The 21,195-nt window shown below is 36.3% G+C and overlaps 1 protein-coding gene across 10 annotated transcripts in view; it reads left to right on the forward strand.

Moving 5' to 3' along the window:
* GPHN (gephyrin) overlaps nucleotides 1-21,195 on the forward strand; it is a 538,290-nt gene that overhangs the window by 190,431 nt on the left and 326,664 nt on the right. For all 10 annotated transcript variants that reach the window (XM_027552205.1, XM_027552200.1, XM_027552202.1 and 7 more), the window contains exon 3: nucleotides 8,477-8,534. In XM_027552205.1, the coding sequence (XP_027408006.1) occupies nucleotides 8,477-8,534 (58 nt within the window). The remainder of the gene's footprint in view (nucleotides 1-8,476; nucleotides 8,535-21,195) is intronic.

Consider the following 21,195-nt stretch of genomic DNA (forward strand, 5'->3'; position numbering starts at 1 on the left):
GTGACACTATGGACTGTAGCCCGCCAGGCTCCTCTCTCCATGGGGGTTCTCCAGGCAAGAATACTGGAGAGAGTTGCCGTGCCCTCCTCCAAGGGGTCTTCCTGACAGGAATCAATCCCACGTCTCTTAAGTCTCCTGCATTGGCAAATGGTTTCTTTTACCACTAGCACCATCTGGGGGAAAAGGTCTGGGCATTGAAATGAGATAGATGTAGGTAAATGACACTTTTCTCCTTGTTAGCTGTCTGTAGTGTTAGTTGCTCAGTCTTGCCCGAGTCTTTGCAACCTCATGGACTGCAGCCTACCAGGCTCCTCTGTCCATGAGATTATATCCCTAAGCAAATTAACCTTCCTGAACCATACATGGAGACTGGACTGAGACAGTATATGTAAAAATGCCTAGTATAATGTTTATTATAAATTCTCTATAAATTCTAGTTTTTTTCCTTCCTTGATGAAGTTGGAACAGAAACTCTTCTCATTTACCAAAATAATGGAGAAGAATAATGAGATTAAAAAATATCCATTTAAGCCTAGTGAACTTGGCTGTTATTCATAAATATTAAAGAGGGGAGTTTCTAATCAAAGGCTTTTAGGCATCAAACTTTGAGCATCTTTTATAAAGGTACCTCATTTATTTTTAAGTCATTTTGGCCTAGTCTTTTCCCCCATAGCCTCATGCTCCTTCCCAGTCTCCAGTAACCCTGTACTGTTGTAGGGCCATACCACAGGACAGGCAGAGCTCACATAGCCTCTTAATGTATATTGGGATGCAGGCAGTGATAGTCTGGCCACTGTCAGAGATCAAGGTTTCTTCTGATATCCATTCTAAGTAAATACTACCCACCATGCTATGTGCAGACACTCACCCAGGTCTGAATAAACTCTGCATCCATACCTCAGCTCTTTTCAGTTGCCACAACCCTCAATCCAGTGTGTGACTGTGACATAAAAGTAAGTGAAGCTGAAGCATTGGCTCAGCTCAGGCTGGGGTACATGCTGGGGCTATTGTGGGCAACTGGGTAGCCACTTGTGCAGTCCTAATTATCCCTCTCTGTTCTGCTGTGGGAGCAGTGAACCATGAGTGAGGTCCATGCTGAGTACAGCCTTCCTGTTAGTCCCAACAGAGCTCAAGATGCCAAGGAGTTACCTGTGTCAGATCCCAGGGCTGGGACACCCAATATGTGGCTGGAACCACTTCCTTTTCAGGAAGACTCTCCACTCCTGTAATCTCCCTTTTCCTCCAAGTCGCCTTCCAGGGACACAAGGCCTGATCTGATCACTTCTCCTGCTATGTGATTTCTTGTGGATCTGTCTTACAGCCTTGGTTGTATAGGAGTCTTTATAGCAGTTTTTATTAGTTTTTAGTGAAGATTTTTCCTTATGTAGAATTTTTTTTTTTTAATTGGAGTGTACAGTAAAGAATCTGCCTGCAGTACAGGACACGCAGGTTCAAACCCTGGTGAGGAAGCTCCCCTGAGGAAGGAAATAGCAACCTAATCCAATATTCTTATCTGGGAAATCCCAGGTTTTTCCCAGAAGAACCTGGTGGGCCACAGTCCATGAGAACAAAAGAGAGTCCAACATGACTTAGTGACTAAACAACAGTAGTTGATTTACAATGTTACTTTCTATTGTGCAGCAAAGTGAATCAGTTATATATATATATACACACACACACACACATATACATATATATACACAGACACATATATACATGTATACACACATATACATATATATACACAGACACACATATATGTATACACACATATACATATATATACACAGACACACATATATATGTATACACACACACACACACAAACACACACATATATATATTTCCACTCTTTCTTTGGCATCAGCTGGTTACATCTTTGGCCACCTGATGCAAAGAGCTGACTCATTAGAAAAGACCCTGATGCTGGGAAAGACCAAAGGCAAGCGGAGAAGGGGACAACAGAGGACAAGATGGTTGGATGGTATCACCGACTCAATGGACATGAGTTTCAGCAAACTCTGGGAGATGGTGAAGGACAGGGAAGCCTGGCGTGCTGCAGTCCATGGCATCGCAAAGAGTCAAACATGACTGAGCGACTGAACAACACATGCACTCTTTGAGATTCTTTTCCCATATAGGCTATTAAATGAGTATTGACTGAAAGTCCCTGTACTATACAGTAGGTCCTTATTAGTTATCTGTTTTATATATACTATTATGTGTATGTCCATCCAAATCTAGCAGTTAATCCTTCCCCCCAGCCATTTTACCCCAGTAACCATAAGATTGTTTTCTACATCTGTGGCTGTATTTCTGTTTTGTGGATGCATTTATTTGTGCCATGTTTTAGATTCTATATAATATAAAGTGGTATCATACCATGTTTTCTTTCTGTCATACTTAACTCAGTATGACAGTCTCTGGGTCCAGCCATGTTGTTGCAAATGGCACTGTTTCATTCTTTTTTATGGCTGAATAATATAATATTCCATTGTATATGAAACACATCTTCTTTATTTTTCTGTTGATGGACATTTAAGTTGCTTCCATGTCCTGACTATTTAAAATAGTGTTGTGGTGAACACTGGGGTGCATGTACCTTTTAAAATTATGATTTTCTCCAGGTATATGCCCAGGAGTGGGATTGCTGCATCATATGGTTGCTCTCTTTTTATGTTTTAAGGAACCTCCATACTGTTCTCCATAGTGTTTGTGCCAGTTTACATTCTCATCAACAGTAAAGAAGGTAAAAGAGAAATTAAGGAAACAATACCATTTACCGTCACATGAAAAAGAATGAAATACCTAGGAATAAACCTACCTAAGGAGACAAAAGACCTGTACTTGGAAAACTATAAGATACTGATGAAAACTTTAAGAACAAAATGGCACAGATGGGAGAAATATACCATTTTCTTGAACTGGGAGAATCAATATTGTGAAAACGACTGTACTACCCAAAGCAATCTACAGGCTTAATGCAATCCCTATCAAATTACCAGTGGCATTTTTCACAGATCTAGAACAAAAATATTTTACAATTTGTATGGAAACTCAAAAGACTGTGAATAGCCAAAGCAAAATAGAGTGGAAAGAATTAGATGCCTGACTTCAGTCTATACTACAAAACTACAGTAATCAAAACCATATGGTTTTGGCATAAAAACTAACTTATAGATCAATGGAACAGGATAGCAAGCCCAGAAATAACTCCCCACACTTATGATCTATTAATTTATCACAAAAGAAGCAAAGAATGTACAGTGGAGAAAAGACAGCCTCTTTAATAAGTAATACTTGAAAAACTGGACAGCTTCATATAAAAGAATGAAATTAGAAAACTCCCTAACACCACACACAAAAATAAACTCACAATAGATTAAAGACCTAAATATAAGGCTGGATACTATAAAACTCCTAGAGGAAAACATAGGCAGAACACTCTCTTCCATAAACCAAGATCTGTTTTAACACACCTCCTAGACTAATATAGATGTATTTTTGATGTGTTCATGCAGGATGTTGATTTCCACATCTTCCTACTTCACCATGTTGATCCAGAAGTCTGGAGATACTGCTTTGAAAAAAGATTTTTGCTGAGGATCTTGGTGAAATGTCATATGTCTGATTCCCCTGAACTAATTCATTCGTTCACCAAATGTATGCTGATTTTTCAAACTATAAGTACTCACTATTTGCCAAATATAGAAAGTAATTTAAATATAATCTATACCTTCATTATCTAGTGGAGAATATAGATCTCTAAGCAGATAATTACAATATAGCTATAATGCTGTGAGGAAGGCACTAGTCATAGTAGAGAAGGGGCCTATTTCTGCTTCCAGAGTTTGTATAAGTGTTCTGAAAGTGGTATTTGATTCCTGAATGGTGATTTGAAGTTTTGGGGATGGAGAAGAATATTCAAGATACAGGTAATTGAGAGACATAAAGCAAGGGTTGCATAATGCATTTATGAAACTATTGACAGTTGGGCATGGCTGTAACAAACAGGTATTATGAAGGGGTGACAGGAAATGAAACAAGAAATAGACTTAAGGAGTCAAGTTTATAAAAGGAATTTTTGTCACACTTCTTAAGGTATTGCCCATTTATTAATTAGGATGTGACATGGCAAAAATTACATCGTGGAAAGATAAGGTTTGTACAGCTATGATGAGGATACTCATAAAACCATGGTTAGAAATAATAAAATCTTAAAGTAATAAAGTAAAAATTGAGGAATGAATATTTTCCAGATAAATTATGGCAAATAGAAATATGACTCATTAAATTATGTGAAAGTGAAAGTGAAGTCACTCAGTTGTGTCCAACTCTTTGCGACCCCATGGACCGTAGCCTGCAAGGATCCTCTCTGCATGGGATTTTCCAGGCAAGAATATTGGAGTGGGTTGCCATTTCCTTCTCCATGAGATCTTCCCAACCCAGGGATCTAACCCAGGTCTCCCTCATTGTAGGCAGACAGACGCTTTACCATCTGAGCCACCATGGAATGTTATATAGGGGTTGAGAAAGACAGACATTTAGAAGATTTTTACACTTCTGACATGCACTACTGGGTCAATTAACATTTATCATAACAAAAATTGGGGAAAACTGTAGAAGAGGAAGATATGACTTTGGGAGAAAAATCAAACTATTTTTGAGAAACTTTTTAATTACCTTTAAATATTTCTATTTCTAATGAATTTTAATTTAGATAACCACAGTGGTGTGGTCACTCACCTCGAGCCAGACATCTTTAAGTGTGAAGTCAAGTGGACCTTAGGAAGCATTACTACAAACAAAACTAGTGGAGGTGATAGAATTCCAGCTGAGCTATTTCAAATCCTAAAAGATGATGCTGTTAAAGTGTTGCACTCAATTTGGGGAGCATGTGTATATCTGAATAAAATCTTTAAAAAAAAAATAAATAAATAAATAAAAAAAAAAAAAAAAAAATATGCCAGCAAATTTGAAAAACTCAGTGATGGCCACAGACAGGGAAAGGTCAGTTTTCATTCCAATCCCAAAGAAAGTTCGACATTTTCTTATATTGTACTACCCTTGAATTCCTGGGTTAAATCCTGGGTTAATTCCTGAGGACTCAAGGAAATATTAAGGCACTGAATCCAACAATGTATTAAAAGGATTATACATGGTGACCAAGTCAGATTACCCCCAGGATTCAAGGGTAGTTCAACATAAGAAAATTAATTACTGTAATATACCACATTAATAGAAAGATTGAAAGGCAAAAAACCAGATGATCATCTCATTTGACACAGAGAAAACATTTAACAAAAATCCAGCATCTCTTCATGGTAAAAACACTCAGAAAACTAGAAATAGAAGGGGATCTACTTAACTTGATAAAAAGCATTTGTGAAAATCCCACAACTGACATCATATTCAATTGTGAAAAATGGAAAGCTTCACCACTGATACTGAACATTGGAAGTTCTAATCAGAGTATTTAGACAAAGGCAGGACATAAAAGGTATCCAGACGGTTGAGTGAGAAGTAAATCTATCTTTATTCATAGATAACATGATCCTGTGTATAGAAAATCCTGGAGAATCCAAAAGAAAGTTACTAGAAATCAATAATCAAGTTCATCAGAGTTGCAGAGTTATAAGATCAACACAGGAAAACCATTTGCTTCTACACATCAGCAGTGAACAATCTGAAGAACAAATTTAAAGCTGTTCCATTTAAAATAGCATCTAAAAATACAGACAGACCTGTAGACCAATAGTGTAAAATTAAGGATCCAGAAATAAACCTGTATCCATGGAAAACTGACTTTAGACAAGGGTGCTGAGTCAAAGCTGTGAGAACAGCTTTGGGAAAGAAATGGTGCTAAATGATTGGATTTCCACATGGAAAAGAATTAACTTAAAATGGTATCTCGTGCCATATACAAAGATTAACTCAATATGGATCAGTACCCTAAATAGAAGCACTAAAATAATAAAACACTTTCAAGAAAATGTAGTAATAAACCTTCAAGACATTGGAGTTGGCAATTGATTCTTATGCATTACACTAGTAAGGTGAGCAATAAAAGAAAAAAGTACATAAACAGGACTTCATCAAAATTAAAAGTTTTGGTGCATCAAAGTCTATTATCAAGAAAATAAAAGACAACCTACAGAATGAGAGAAAATATCTGGAAATAATATCTTAGATACGGGTTTAATATCCAGAATACATAAAAAAAAAAAACTCCTACAGCTCACCAGCAAAAAGAAAACCCAATTAAAAAATTGTCAGAGCACTTGAATTGTTATTTCTTTAGATAAGAGACACAAGTGGCCAATAAGAATACGAAAAGATACTTTATACCCATTGAAAGTGAAAGTGAAGTCGGCTCAGTCGTGTCTGACTCTTTGCAACCCCGTGGACTGTAGCCCACCAGGCTCCTCCATCCATGGGATTCTCCAGGCAAGAATACTGGAGTGGGTTGCCATTTCCTTCTCCAGGGTATCTTCCCAACCCGGGGATCACACCCAGGTCTCCCACATTGCAGCCAGATGCTTTAACCTCTGAGCCACCAGGGAAGCCCTTATACGCATTGCTGCTGCTAAGTCGCTTCAGTCGTGTCCGACTCTGTGCGACCCCATGGACTGCAGCCTACCAGGCTCCTCCGTCCATGGGATTTTCCAGACAAGAGTACTGGAGTGGGTTGCCATTGCCTTCTCCTTTATACCCATTAGGGTAGCCATTAAAAAAAATAGAATAACAAATATTGATGAAGATGTGGATAAATTGGAACCCTCATGCATTCTTGGTGGTAATGTATGAATAAAATCTGTACAGCCACTTCAGAAAACTGTTTGGTGGTCTTTTCAAATGCTCAACTTGGAATTACTATATGATTGAGCAGTTCCACCTCCTAGGTAAATATCCAAAAGAACTGGAGAGAGAGATTCGGATATTGTATGCTAATGTTTATTGCAGTATTGTTTACAGTAGCCAAAAAATTGAAGCAATCTAAGTTTCCATTAACAGATGAATGGATAAATAAATATGGTATATACATACAGTGGAAAATATACGGTCATAAAAAAGGAATGAAGTTCTGATACGGTGCTGCAGTGTGGATGAAGCTTGAAAACAAGGCAGGGTAACATTTTCCAGACACAAAAGGACAAGTATTGTATGATTTCTCTTTGTGAGTTTCCTAGAGTAGTCAAATTCATAAAGACAAAGTTGGTTAGTAGTTACCAGGAAATGGGGGTAGGGGAAAATGAGAAGTTATTCCTTAATGATTATAGAGTTTCTGTTTTTTTTTTTTTTTTTTTTTTTAAATAGAGTTTCTGTTTATGTAATGGGTAAGTTTTAGAAATAGATAGTACTGATGGTTGCCCATCATTTATCATTTAATTGTACACTTAAAAATGGTTAAAATTTCAAATTACAATATTTACAGTAAAATAAAATTTATTTAATAAGCAAAAAGTAAATTACAATAAAATAAAAGGAAAACAAAAGCTAGTTGATCGTAAATGTGATATTTGTTTCCAGACTTTCAGTTGTACTCTGTTGCTTTGTATGTCTATTCTTATGCCAGCTCCACATTGTCTTGATTATTGTAGCTCTTTAGTAACTTGATATCAGAAAATATAAATCCTCCAACTTTCATCTTTTCAAGATTGATTATTCTGTGTCCCTTAAATTGCCATATGAATTTAAGAATCTGCTTATCAATTTTTGGAAGATAGGACTGCTTATCTTAAGCCCAGTCTGCCATTTCTAGCTGTGAGACTTTCAAAAATTGCTTGTCTCATTTTTTCATAATCCTTATTATAATTTATTAGAGTTAAATGAGAAAAAAAAAAAAACCACGTAAAACCTGACAATTGAGTGTTTGGCATATAGTAAATACTCAGTATACTACTAACTGTAGTATTATTGCTATGACTACCACTGTTACTGCCAATGTAATACTTCCACATATTGACTAGAGTAAATTACTCTACTGCTACTTCTAGCATTGTCCTTTCTTGAGTCAGGAAAGCAGAATGTTGTAAGGAAAATAACATGAAATTTGGAATCAGTCTACCTGAGTGCAGTGCTGTAGCATACTGATGGTATAAGTATTTTAAACCTAGCTGTGTTTCATGATGCCATGAAAACAGAAATGTCAGATACTGTTCTTGATACATCTTAGTTGTGACAGAATCTATTAATCAAAGTGGCAGTTTGAGCATCATAAAAACCATCAATAAGAGAAGCTTAATTATGGTTAAAAATCTAACTTATGTTTCCTCCTTCAGTAGTCATTTATTATCTGTCTTTTTAAACTACTATATGGGAAACCTGAGCACAAAATGGTTGTTTTTCTCCTCCATAGTTACTGGGGTGGGTAATGGGCAATTACTGGTGGCACTCGGCTGCTAATGGCAAAAATAGTCCATATTTTTAATACACTGTTGCTGGTTTTGAGAGTATTTTTTTCTCCTAATTTCAGGTTGGGTGGGACTATATCAGCATACAAGATAGTACCAGATGAAATAGAAGAAATCAAGGTATAGTATGGCATTTTTCACCTCTACAAAAACTTAGTATCTTGGAGGGAAGGTGGGCAACAAATTGTCTTTTCTTTATACTATTGAATCTTTACTTGTGTTGGGATATCATTTAACTCCCAGTTATTCTGTTTGAATTAAAATATGCATATCAGATAATCATCATCAGATTTCATCTACCATCATCAATACATGGTAGGAAAATCAAAAAAGGAACCCTTTCTTGTAAAACTCATTGAAAATTTACTTAAGAAAGCACTGTATATAAGCATTATTGTGCATAAAGTATTTCTTTATCATTTTAATTTCTTTTTCTTACTGTCTCTCACCAGTTGTAAATAATATTAGTCTTCTAATAAATTTTTCTGGCTCCTTTGATAACACAGTAGGCCAATTTCAATTTAAAATTAACAGTACAATAACTGAAAAATTGACCTTACTCTTTGAATATTACAGCATAGTCACATTTTTCTGTCTTTACATCTTACTAAATTCTGTGGATTATTAGTATTCTTGCATAACGTGTGGCCCTTCTCTAAAAGCAGTTTAAAATCTAATGAGAACTGAACTTATTTTCCATGAATAAAATTTAACAACTGGATAGCAGTAGTCAAGGATAAACAAGACTGAGTTACACTGTTAACAATGATATGTAAAGATCTTAACAAATTGTTAACTTTGATTTGATCACACTTTTCTAAATCAATTTCAATAAATTCAAGCTGTTAGTAAATAGTTCTTCAATTGATTACATTATTTTTAAATAAGTTAAATTCATTAATCTTTATGTTATATTCTGTTACTTTCAGTATCTCAGGTGTTTTGTATGGGCAACATCAGGAATTAATACCATGGTTACATTCTAGCAGAAAGTTGGGGAGAAAAGTCAGGCATGTAAAGAGACTCTTTCCAACTTGATATAAATTCATAAAATAGTTTAGCTGGGAAGAACCTTAAGTCTAATCCAGATCCCTCATTTTTCAAAAGATAAAATAGGAATTAATAAAACTGAGCTTGTTGAATTAATTTTTTGTGATGCTTAAAGGTGCTCTTACAATTGCTGCTGCTGCTGCTAAGTCGCTTCAGTCGTGTCCGACTCTGTGCGACCCCATAGACAGCAGCCCACCAGGCTCCTCTGTCCATGGGATTCTCCAGGCAAGAACACTGGAGTGGGTTGCCATTTCCTCCTCCAATGCATGAAAGTGAAAAGTCAAAGTGAAATCGCTCAGTCGTGTCTGACTCCTAGCGACCCCATGGACTGCAGCCTACCAGGCTCCTCCGTCCATGGGATTTTCCAGGCAAGAGTACTGGAGTGGGGTGCCATTGCCTTCTCCAGTTATAATTGCAATATGTGTTAAATGATAAAGGTGAAGAAAATATTCTATGGAATATATAGGTAGGACACTTGTTCAAAAAAGATAATCAGCAAAATCTTTCTAAGAGGTATACTGAGCAAATTGAAATTCTATATAGAAGCAGAGGCATTTGTGAAATCATAAAAAGGAGATAATATGACACCAGATCATAGGGTATAAAATAAAGACTGTTGAGATGTAGGACTGGCAATGAACCTTTATGCCATGTTAAGAAACTGAAAACTATCAAGTGCCATTATGTGATTTTAAGAAAGAAAGTGGCATAATCGGGGTGATGACTTTATTTTGATAAATGAGAGATCTTATTTCAGTGGAGAAGAAAGGTTCCATTTATAAGGAAGGAAACCAGGTTGCAGGAATATAGGCAGTGATTGAGACTTGAACTAAGGCATGGCCATGAGGTTGAAGAAAAACAACTCATATTCAAGAAATATTATTTAAGAAAATAGAATCAACTGTACTTGGTGATTTATTGAATATCTAAGGGAAAGTGGAAAGATTGACTCAGGTTTCTGGCTTGGGAATCTAAGTAGATTGTGTTGCTGTTAATCTAAGGAGGAGAGGAAAAAGGAATGTTTGAGAGCAAGTGGGATAAGTTTTGGACTTACTGAATTTGAGGTTCTTCGTAAGTGACCTTATGTTAATCAGCCTGTAACTCAAAAGAAAGATAATTCCATCTTTCAGTTGATACTGAGATTTTGTCATTATACAAAAGTTAGTTGAGCCATGCTACTAAATGGAATTACCTAAAAGAGTTATATGAAATCTTAGTAGTGGACCAAAATTGTTGCTTTGGGGAAGGTCCATCCTAGAAACAGAGGATAAATATACTCTTTTATTAGTTTAATTAATAAGCAGAAATGTTGCCTATTTTTAGTAGTGACTTTTTCTCTAAAAAAGTAGTTTTTTATTATGATTTTTTTAAATTCTAGAATTATGACAGTTATTCCTGAAGAGATTCCTTGGGGAAAAAAAGCATGATTCATGGATGACATATAATAAGTGATTTTTTTTCCCATCAGTTCCTGTTATTACATCTAAAACAACTTCAGAGAATTTGAGGCCTGAGGCATAAAAAACTGTGAAACTGATTCTTCCTTTCAAAAGTGTTGGAAGAAAAATTGTCATAAAATATCTTGTCAGCATTCTTTGGCAGCATTAGTATTTTCCTTTTGTTTTGTTTAGAGGTAATGTGAAACATCTGGTAGTAGTGTTTATTTTACTTGGCTAATGTATGAGTAATTTAAATCTAAATAGTACAGTTATGTTCAAATTTGAACTATACTCTCCATAGTATACCATGTGTAAATCAATATGCATCTGTAGGAAAGTGAAATGTTACTTTCTTAGTTGTGTCCAGCTCTTTGCAAGGCCACGGACTGTGGCTCACCAGGCTCCTCTGTCCTTGGAATTTTTTAGGCAAGAATACTGGAATAATTACCCATTGCCTTCTCCAAGGGATCTTCCCATCCTAGATCTTCCCAACCCAGGGTTCGAAGTTGCGTCTCCCACATTGCAGGCAGATTCTTTACCATCTGAGCCACCATCTGTATATTTACTCTGAAAAGGATATGATTGGTTGATGAAGCATAATTCAATTTTTGTCAGATGTTGTAGACTTTTACAATGTTTCTAGTACTAGAAATCATTATTTAATTCATACATAGTTTGAATTAAGCATACATTTATTAATTAAAGTAAATCACCTCAGAGTGAATAGATGCTTGGCCAAAGCCTTAAGGGATAAAGAGCAAACACATTCTTGGCCCAATCACAACTATCTCTTCCACCCAATATTCTGAATTTTTATCATTATCAGTTCCTTGCTTTTATTTAGTTTTACTATATATGTTATACATCCATAAATATTATAATTTATTTTTGTTTCTCTTTGAACTTTATATGAATTGAATACAATCTATTGTGCCTTGCTTCTCTTTCTCGATGCTGTGAGATTCATCCTGTTGTTGTCTATAGCTAAGGTTTTAGGGGGACTGTTTTGTTTTATTTTTTGCTGTAAAATAGTACATTGTGCCACAAATTATTGAGACCTCCTTCTGTTGATGGACATTCAACTTATTTCCACTTGGAGCTATTAAGAAAACTGATGCTATAATAGTCTTATAAAAATATATGTAAGAGTTTCACTGAAGTATACACTGAGGAATGAAATTCCTGAGTTTCAGTAATATATATTTTCTGGATGAAATCACAGACTGTTTTCTAAGGTAGTTGTGCCAATTTATATTGCCACTTGGGTGAATTTATTTAAAATAGAGATATTTAAATATTAACTTTAATCCATTTGTAATTCATGTGTATAAATTTATTTGTATTTGCAAACGAAATCACTAAACTTTTATAATATTTTCCCAATGAATCTATTTTTGTTTGTAAAAGAACCATATTGGTTATAGATGATTTATCATCCATCATAATGTCTTCAGTTCTGCCAACAGGCAGAATATAAGAGGAAGTGATCACTCCAATTCAGTCAGAAATTTCGCTGGGTTAGAGCTGGATGGAGAATATGGTGGGTTTTCATCCATTCCTTCCTGTCGCTGTAGGAGACTTACCTTTAACAGTCTTATATTCTAGCCTGTCTCTCTTGCCTCCAGCCTAACCAATATAAGCCTCAAACACTGGCAAATATCTTGAAGTGGCAAGTTTCATTGTTCTTTGGTCAGGCTTACTTCCCTAGCAGATCTTTGAAGAATGCAAAAGATTGTCCTCTGCCTTTCAATAGATTTTTGTCTAGCCTTACAGACTTGTGTACAGCACTGCAATCCACAATTGCTCCCAGGGAAAAAACAGCCATTTGTTTAAGTCTATTCAAGTTTCCAATTTCTAAATGTCTAATAGCTTTCTGGTTTCTTTAAATCCCAACAAAAGTTCTCTGCCTGGAAACGCTGATGGTCAGCCCTATGACCAAAATCAGCAAATACCCTCAGTGGAAATGGGTGGGTGGAAAAGCCAGAGATTATATTTTAACTTAGAAAACTTTCCTCATAGAATTTTATTTTGTCTAGTTTATTGGTCTGAAGCTCCTTGCTGTCTATAAAAGTAGGATTTTGGTAATTATTTGATTGATTCTACTCATTATGGTGTTAAGTATTGACCTGCTGTCATCTCCTGCACTCTACCCAAAAGCAGAATACTTACATTGTATTTTTAAATGATTATTACTAGGTTATAGAAAATCTGTTTGTTTGCTGAATGAATCCTTCCACTACTTTTTATGAAACACTGTTATTGTATCTAGAAGTTTTTCAGTTTACTGATTTAAATGAACTTTAGTAACATGCTGGTTTTAGAAAAGGCAGAGGAAGCAGAGATCAAATTGCCAACATCCGCTGGATCATCGAAAAAGCAAGAGAGTTCCAGAAAAACATCTATTTCTGCTTTATTGACTATGCCAAAGCCTTTGACTGTGTGGATCACAATAAACTGTGGAAAATTCTGCAAGAGATGGGAATACCAGACCACCTGATCTGCCTCTTGAGAAATCTGTATGCAGGTCAGGAAGCAACAGAACTGAACATGCAACAACAGACTGGTTCCAAATAGGAAAAGGAGTTCGTCAAGGCTGTATATTGTCAGCCTGTTTATTTAACTTCTATGCAGAGTACATCATGAGAAATGCTGGACTGGAAGAAACACAAGCTGGAATCAAGATTGCCGGGAATAATATCAATAACCTCAGATACGCAGATGACACCACCCTTATGGCAGAAAGTGAAGAGGAACTCAAAAGCCTCTTGATGAAAATGAAAGTGGAGAGTGAAAATTTGGTTTAAAGCTCAACATTCAGAAAACGAAGACCATGGCATCCGGTCCCATCACTTCATGGGAAATAGATGGGGAAAGAGCAGAAACAGTGTCAGACTTTATTTTTCTGGGCTCCAAAATCACTGCAGATGGTGACTGCAGCCATGAAATTAAAAGACGCTTACTCCTTGGAAGGAAAGTTATGACCAAGCTAAATAGCATATTCAAAAGCAGAGACATTACTTTGCCAACAAAGGTTCGTCTAGTCAAGGCTATGGTTTTTCCTGTGGTCATGTATGGATGTGAGAGTTGGACTGTGAAGAAGGCTGAGCGCCGAAGAATTGATGCTTTTGAACTGTGGTGTTGGAGAAGACTCTTGAGAGTCCCTTGGACTGCAAGGAGATCCAACCAGTCCATTCTGAAGGAGATCAGCCCTGGGATTTCTTTGGAAGGACTGATGCTGAAGCTGAAACTCCAGTACTTTGGCCACCTCATGCGAAGAATTGACTCATTGGAAAAGACTCTAATGCTGGGAGGGATTGGGGGCAGGAGGAGAAGGGGACGACAGAGGATGAGATGGCTGGATGGCATCACTGACTCGATGGACGTGAGTCTGAGTGAACTCCGGGAGTTGGTGATGGACAGGGAGGCCTGGTGTGCTGCAATTCATGGGGTCGCAAAGAGTCGGACACGACTGAGCAACTGATCTGATCTTAGTAACATGAACTCACAAAATCAAATCATTTTGCCATTATATCTACTACTGTGAGCAAGAATCCCTTAGAAGAAATGGAGTAGCCATCATAGTCAACAAGAGTCCAAAATGCAGTACTTGGATGCAATCTCAAATGACAGAATGATCTGTTTGTTCATTTCCAAGGCAAACCATTCATTATCACAGTCATCCAAGTCTGTGCCCCAACCAGTAATGCTGAAGAAGCTGAAGTTGAATGACTTTATGAAGACCTACAAGACCGTCTAGAACTAACACCCAAAAAAGATGTCCTTTTCATTATACGGGAGTGGAATGCAAAAGTAGGAAGTCAAGAAATACCTGAGGTAACAGGGAAAATTGGCCTTGGAGTACACAATGAAGCAGGGCAAAGGCTAATAGAGTTCTTCCAAGAGAATGCACTGGTCATAGCAAACACCCTCTTCCGACAACGCAAGAGAAGACTCTACACATGGACATCACCAGATGGTCAATACCGAAATCAAATTCATTATATTCTTTGCAGCCAAAGATGGAGACGCTCTATACAGTCAGCAAAAACAAGACCTGGAGCTGATAGTGGCTCAGATCATGAATTCCTTATTACCAAATTCAGATTTAAATTGAAGAAAGTAGGGAAAGCCACTAGATGGTTCAGGTATGACCTAAAGCAAATCCCTACAATCATACAGTGGAAGTGACAAATACATTCAAGGGATTAGATTTGACCGACAGAGTGCCTGAAGAACAATGGATGGACGTTCCTGACATTGTACAGGAGGCAGGGATCAAAACCATCCCAAGAAAAAGAAAGGCAAAATGGTTGTCTGAGGAAGCCTTAGAAATAGCTGTGAAAAAAAAAAAAGTGAAAGGCAAATGAGAAAAGAGAAGATATACCCATTTGAATGCAGAGTTCCAAAGAACAGAAAGGAGAGATAAGAAAGCCTTCCTCAGTGATCAATGCAGAGAAATAGAGGAAAACAATAGAATGGGAAAGACTAGAGATCTCTTCAAGAAAATTAGAGATACCAAGGGAACATTTCATGCAAAGATGAGCACAATAAAGGACAGAAATGGTATGGATCTAACAGAAGCAGAAGATATTAAGAAGAGGTGGCAAGAATACACAAAAGAACTATACAAAAAAGATTCATGACCCAGATAATAACGATGGTATAATCACTCACCTAGAGCCAGATATCCTGGAATGCAAAGTCAAGTGGGCCTTAGGAAGCATCACCACGAACAAAGCTAGTGGAGGTGATGGAATTCCAGTTGAGCTATTTCAAATCCTAGAAGATGATACTGTGAAAATGCTGCACTCATTATGCCAACAAATTTGGAAAACTCAGCATTGGCCACAGAACTGGAAAAGGTCAGTTTTCATTCCAATCCCAAAGAAAGGCAATGCCAAAGAATGTTCAAACTACGGCACAATTGCACTCATCTCACATTAGGAGAAGGCAATGTAGTACTCTTGCCTGGAAAATCCCATGAATGGAGGAGCCTGTTAGGCTGCAGTCCATGGGGTTGCTAGGAGTCGGACATGACTGAGTGACTCCACTTTCACTTTTCACTTTCATGCATTGGAGGAGGAAATGGCAACCCACTCCAGTGTTCTTGCCTGGAGAATCCCAGGGACGGGGGAGCCTAGTGGGCAGCCGTCTCTGGGGTCGCACAGAGTCGGATACGACTGAAGCGACTTAGCAGCAGCACACATTAGGAAACTAATGCTCAAAATTCTCTAAGTCAGGCTTCAACAGTACATGAACCATGAACTTCCAGATGTTTTCAAGCCAGATTTAGAAAAGGCAGAGGAATTAGAGATCAAATTGCCAACATCCATTATATCATTGAAAAAGCAAGAGAGTTCCAGAAAAGCATCTACTTTTGCTTTATTGACTGTGCCAAATTCTTTGACTATGTGCATCACAACAAACTGTGGAAAATACTGAAAGAGATGGGAATACTAGACCACCTTACCTGCCTCCTAAGAAATCTGTATGCAGGTCAGGAAGCAACAGTTCGAACTGGACATGGAACAACAGACAGGTTCCAAATCGGAAAAGGAGTATGTCAAGGGTGTATATTGTCACCCTGCTTATTTAACTTATATGCAGAGCACATCATGAGAAATGCTGGGCTGGATGAAGCACAAGCTGGAATCAAGATTGCTGGGAGAAATATCAATAACCTCAGATATGCAGATGACACCACCCTTATGGCAGAAAGTGAAGAACTAAAGAGCCTCTTGATGGAAGTGAAAGAGGAGAGTGAAAAAGTTAGCTTAAAACTCAACATTCAGAAAACTAAGATCATGGCATCTGGTCCCATCATTTCATGGCAAATAGATGGAGAAACAGTGACAGACTTTATTTTCTTGGGCTCCAAAGTCACTGCAGATGGTGACTGCAGCCATGAAATTAAAAGACACTTGCTCCTTGAAAGAAAAGTTACGACCAACCGAGACAGCATATTAAAAACCAGAGACATAACTTTTCCAACAAAGGTCTGTCTCGTCAAGGCTATGGTTTTTCCAGTAGTCGTGTATGGATATGAGAGTTGGTCCATAAAAATTGCTGAGCTCTGAAGAATTGATACTTTGGAACTGTGGTGTTGGAGAAGACTCTGAGAGACCCTTGGACTGCAAAGAGATCATACCAGTGAATCCTAAAGGAAATAAGTCCCGAATATTCATTGGAAGGACTGATGCTGAAGCTCCAATATGCTGGCCACCTGATGCGACTCCTTAGAAGAGACCCTGATGCTGGGAAAGATTGAAGGTGGGAGGAGAAGAGGACACCAGAGGATGAGATAGTTAGATTGCATCAGTAACTCGATAGATATGAGTTTGAGTAAACTCCAGAAGTTGGTGATGGACATGGAGGCATAGCGTGCCTGCAGTCCATGGGGTTGCAAAGGGTCAGATGTGACTCAGCAACTGAACTGAACTGAACTGGTTTGTTTGTTTAACGATCAATGTCTCAAACACTGTGGCAGTTACTTTAAAACAACTAACTGATTTTAATCCTCATAACAAACATATAAAGTGGGTATTCTTCTTGTTCCTATTCATAAGTGAGAAACGTGAGGCAAAAGCATTAAGAATGTCCAAAGTCACACAGCAAATAGTGCGGAAGTTAGATTCAGACCCAGAGTCCAGATTCTTTTATGATAATGAGCATTAGTAGTAGTGTAGATACAACACAATATTTATCTGATCTACTTACGTGAATATATCAAACTGACTTAGGAAATGTTTACTTCAATATGTGTTACTTTCTGATATCCCTTTTCTTATTTGGATTGCTGTTCTTAAATTTCATTAAATCTCTGATTTACCCATTCATTTCTTTAATAATAATTTATTTGACATTTGTTTCTTCTGTATTTAAGCTTGGTTATCTCATCCAGTTTCATAGCTTTTGTTTGGGTTCTTTTTCCTAAAGTACACCTTTTAATGATGTATAATATTTTATATGAGTTGTACACAAAAGACATAAAATCATAAGTGTAAAGCTTGTTTAATTATCACAGATAACACATCTGAATAACCACCACAGATAAAAAGAATATCATAACATCACAGAAATCTCCCGATACTCAGTTCCAATCATTACACCTTACCTCTTCTCAAATGTAATTACTGTCTGATTTCTATCACCGTGAATTATTTTTACCTGTATAGCAATGGTTAATTTTTGTGTTTTTGTTATATTGAATGTATAATTTAGTTATCCATTCTTACGATGAAGGGTATTTGGGTAATTTCCAAGTAACAGCTCTTATAAATAATGCTGTAATAAACAATCTTGAATATGTCTTTTGATGTATATAGGTACACATAATCTCATTAGATATACACTTAATAGACAAGCTAGATATGATCTAGAGGTACTGGATCATAGGGCATATAAATGAATGATTTTACTCGATTCTGCCATTTTCCCTAATACATGATGAATTTATATTCTCTTCAGCATTTTAGGGGGCTTCCCTGGGGTCACAGGCATTAAAAAAAAATCCCCCTGCAATGTAGGAGACTACTGGAGAACTCCTAACTTCATATTCTCACTAACATTTAGTATTGTCAATCTTTTCATTTTAACCATTTCAGAGACTGACCCAAAATTATTCAAATATATGTATTACTCTGATTACTAATGTTGTTGAGCATATTTTCATATATTTATTGGCCATTTGGATATCCTCTTTTGTGAAGTGACTGTTCATGTGTTTCATGTTTTAAAACTTAGGGTAAATGTGTTTTCTTATCTATTAGTAGGCATTCCTTGTATATTCTGTATGAGTCCTTTGTTTGATATGTGTATTGCACATTTATTCTCATACTCTGTTGCTTCCCTTTTTACTCTCTTAAAAGTGTCTCTGATGAATAGATATTACTTTAATGTAAGTCAGTTATAATTAATGAGTAAATATTTGTGGATTAAATGAATGATCCTGAAGACATTTAATGTCTGGTACAAGGGACAGTCTTATTCATTATAAAATGTAGTTTTTCTATTAAATATATATTAAAAATTCTTTAGAGCACAGAAAAAAACAGTGACTAATTCTGGCTTAGAGGATAAAGAATTTCTTCAGGTCGAATAGGATGAGAAGGGCTTCTATAGCAAAAACAAACACAATGTTAGCAAAGACACTACTGAATAAACAGTGTTTTTGAGAAAAGCAAGTGTGTTTGAAGTCAAGGGATTATTAAAAATAACTTTAGGAGATGACTCTGAAATGTTCAGTTGTAGTCACATTGTAAATTATTTGTATGTCTTAGGGAGGGAAACTTTCAAAGATTCTGAAACAAAGACAGTTTCAGGTATATTTCGGAGAGTTTGCTATCCTTACCAAAATGAACTGGAAGGAGGCACAGAGGCAGAACACTTTGGATGCTCTGTACCAATCTAGATGAATGGTGATAAAGGGAAGGCTCGTGTTTTTGCAAGGGTCATGGAAAGCATGGGAGGTGCACCACAGTGTTTAATAAAACAGACTCTGTGTTAATTGGATTGTAACCATATCTTAACCATTCTGTGCTTTCCTTAAAATACGGATAAAACAAACCTACCTTTGTTGGATTAAAAAACCTGCTGTTGTTATTGTGAGGATAAAATATTTATAAAGTATACAGTGCCTGGTACATGGTAAACACATAGTAAATGACACCTATGTGACACGATCCATGTAGACTTGAGAAGTGAGGAGTACAAATAGATCGATTCAGGTTTTAAGCTTCAGCAACTTCATAGAAAATAATGCCAATCCCTGAGCTAAGGAATTAAATGGGAAAAAAATTATATTTAGGAGGAATAAAGAATGTTGAGGATCTTTAAGGCATATGGGTAAAGAACCCAAAACTGAAAATTTATTCATTTCCCAACCCGATCAGTTTAGTGTTTTTGTCTGGTTTGTTCACTGTTGATGATTTCTGTCTGTCCGTCTCAGTTTCTAACTGAGAAACTTTTTCCTATTACCTTCTCTTCAGGTGATAAGGGCATCCCAGAGAAATGATGGAAAAAAAACACATTTTAAAATATCAGAGATATCAAATTGCTGTGGGTTTTCTCTCTACCATATTTCTGATCATTTAGTCCCTTAAGAAAAAACAGACCTAGCCTTACCATTGTGCAGTGTGGAGTAGGTAATTTTCCTCTCAAGATCAGAACAATCTGCTCCAGTAAAAGGAACAGTTCTTGGCTCTCTTTGAAAAGATGGTTTAAGCCTACCTCTCTTTCTGCTATTTTTTGCAGCCTGTAGATAGATCAATGTTCTATTATTTTTCTTACTAATTATTACATAATATCTTTACACAGACATTTGGCAAAAATTCCACCCAAATACTATACTTTATTTAACCTTACTAAAATGAATTTCCTCTGCTATTCTTTATTAATAGACATGTAAATTATATTGTAACATCTTTAAAATATTTTTTACCACTGATATCCTCGTTGAAAACTAAACCACAGTAATGGTTATTACTATTAAAGTCATTGAAAATCAAATGTTTTATATTCCAATATGGCTAAATATTAGTGAATAAAATTGTTTTGAGATACTTTTGTTAAGGAGACTTTTAAATAGAATTAAAGAAATTATATAATATATGTTATCAATGTCCAATTATTTACCTACCCTGGCTATAGTCAGGCTAGAATAAAATAAAACCCAGATTTATAAAAGATGTTTTTCATGTTCTCATTTACTTTACTCCCCTTGACAGTGGTCCAGCTTTCAAAGAGTTTCAGTAACTTGCCTGTGGACTCAAAGCCAATAAGTTGACAAAAACTGAAACAGGCACCCAGGTCTGTCTTGCCTGTAAGTCTGTTCCTTTCTATTACCTTTTCTTCTAACCCAATGACTTTCAGTTAGAAAATTCATAGTAGTGTTGTTAAGAGACATGAAAAACTAAAAGCAGCATAAATATTTATCCATAGAGTTTTAAAATTAAAATATATAGGCTATTTTATGTAGAACTTATTACTGATGGTGACCTTATTAATGATATATTGTCAAACTGAAAAAACAAGTAAATAGCACAAGTATCAATGGGTTTTATGTATGGAGATTTGTAGAGAAGGATGCTTAACAAGTTGTAAATGGGTTATCTCTGGTAAAATGTTGGTGATTTTCAATCCTTTATACTTTTTTATTTTGAATGAATTATTTTTGTCTCTCTTTATTTTTAATAAGTATGTATTTTTAGAATCATAAAAATCACTAAGAATATTCTCATTTAGGGTCCCCAAATTAAAAGTGGTACAAAAATACGAACAGGTTAAAATGCAAA

The sequence above is a fragment of the Bos indicus x Bos taurus genome, chromosome 10, assembly GCF_003369695.1.
Source record: "Bos indicus x Bos taurus breed Angus x Brahman F1 hybrid chromosome 10, Bos_hybrid_MaternalHap_v2.0, whole genome shotgun sequence".
Classification (NCBI taxonomy): domain Eukaryota; kingdom Metazoa; phylum Chordata; class Mammalia; order Artiodactyla; family Bovidae; genus Bos; species Bos indicus x Bos taurus.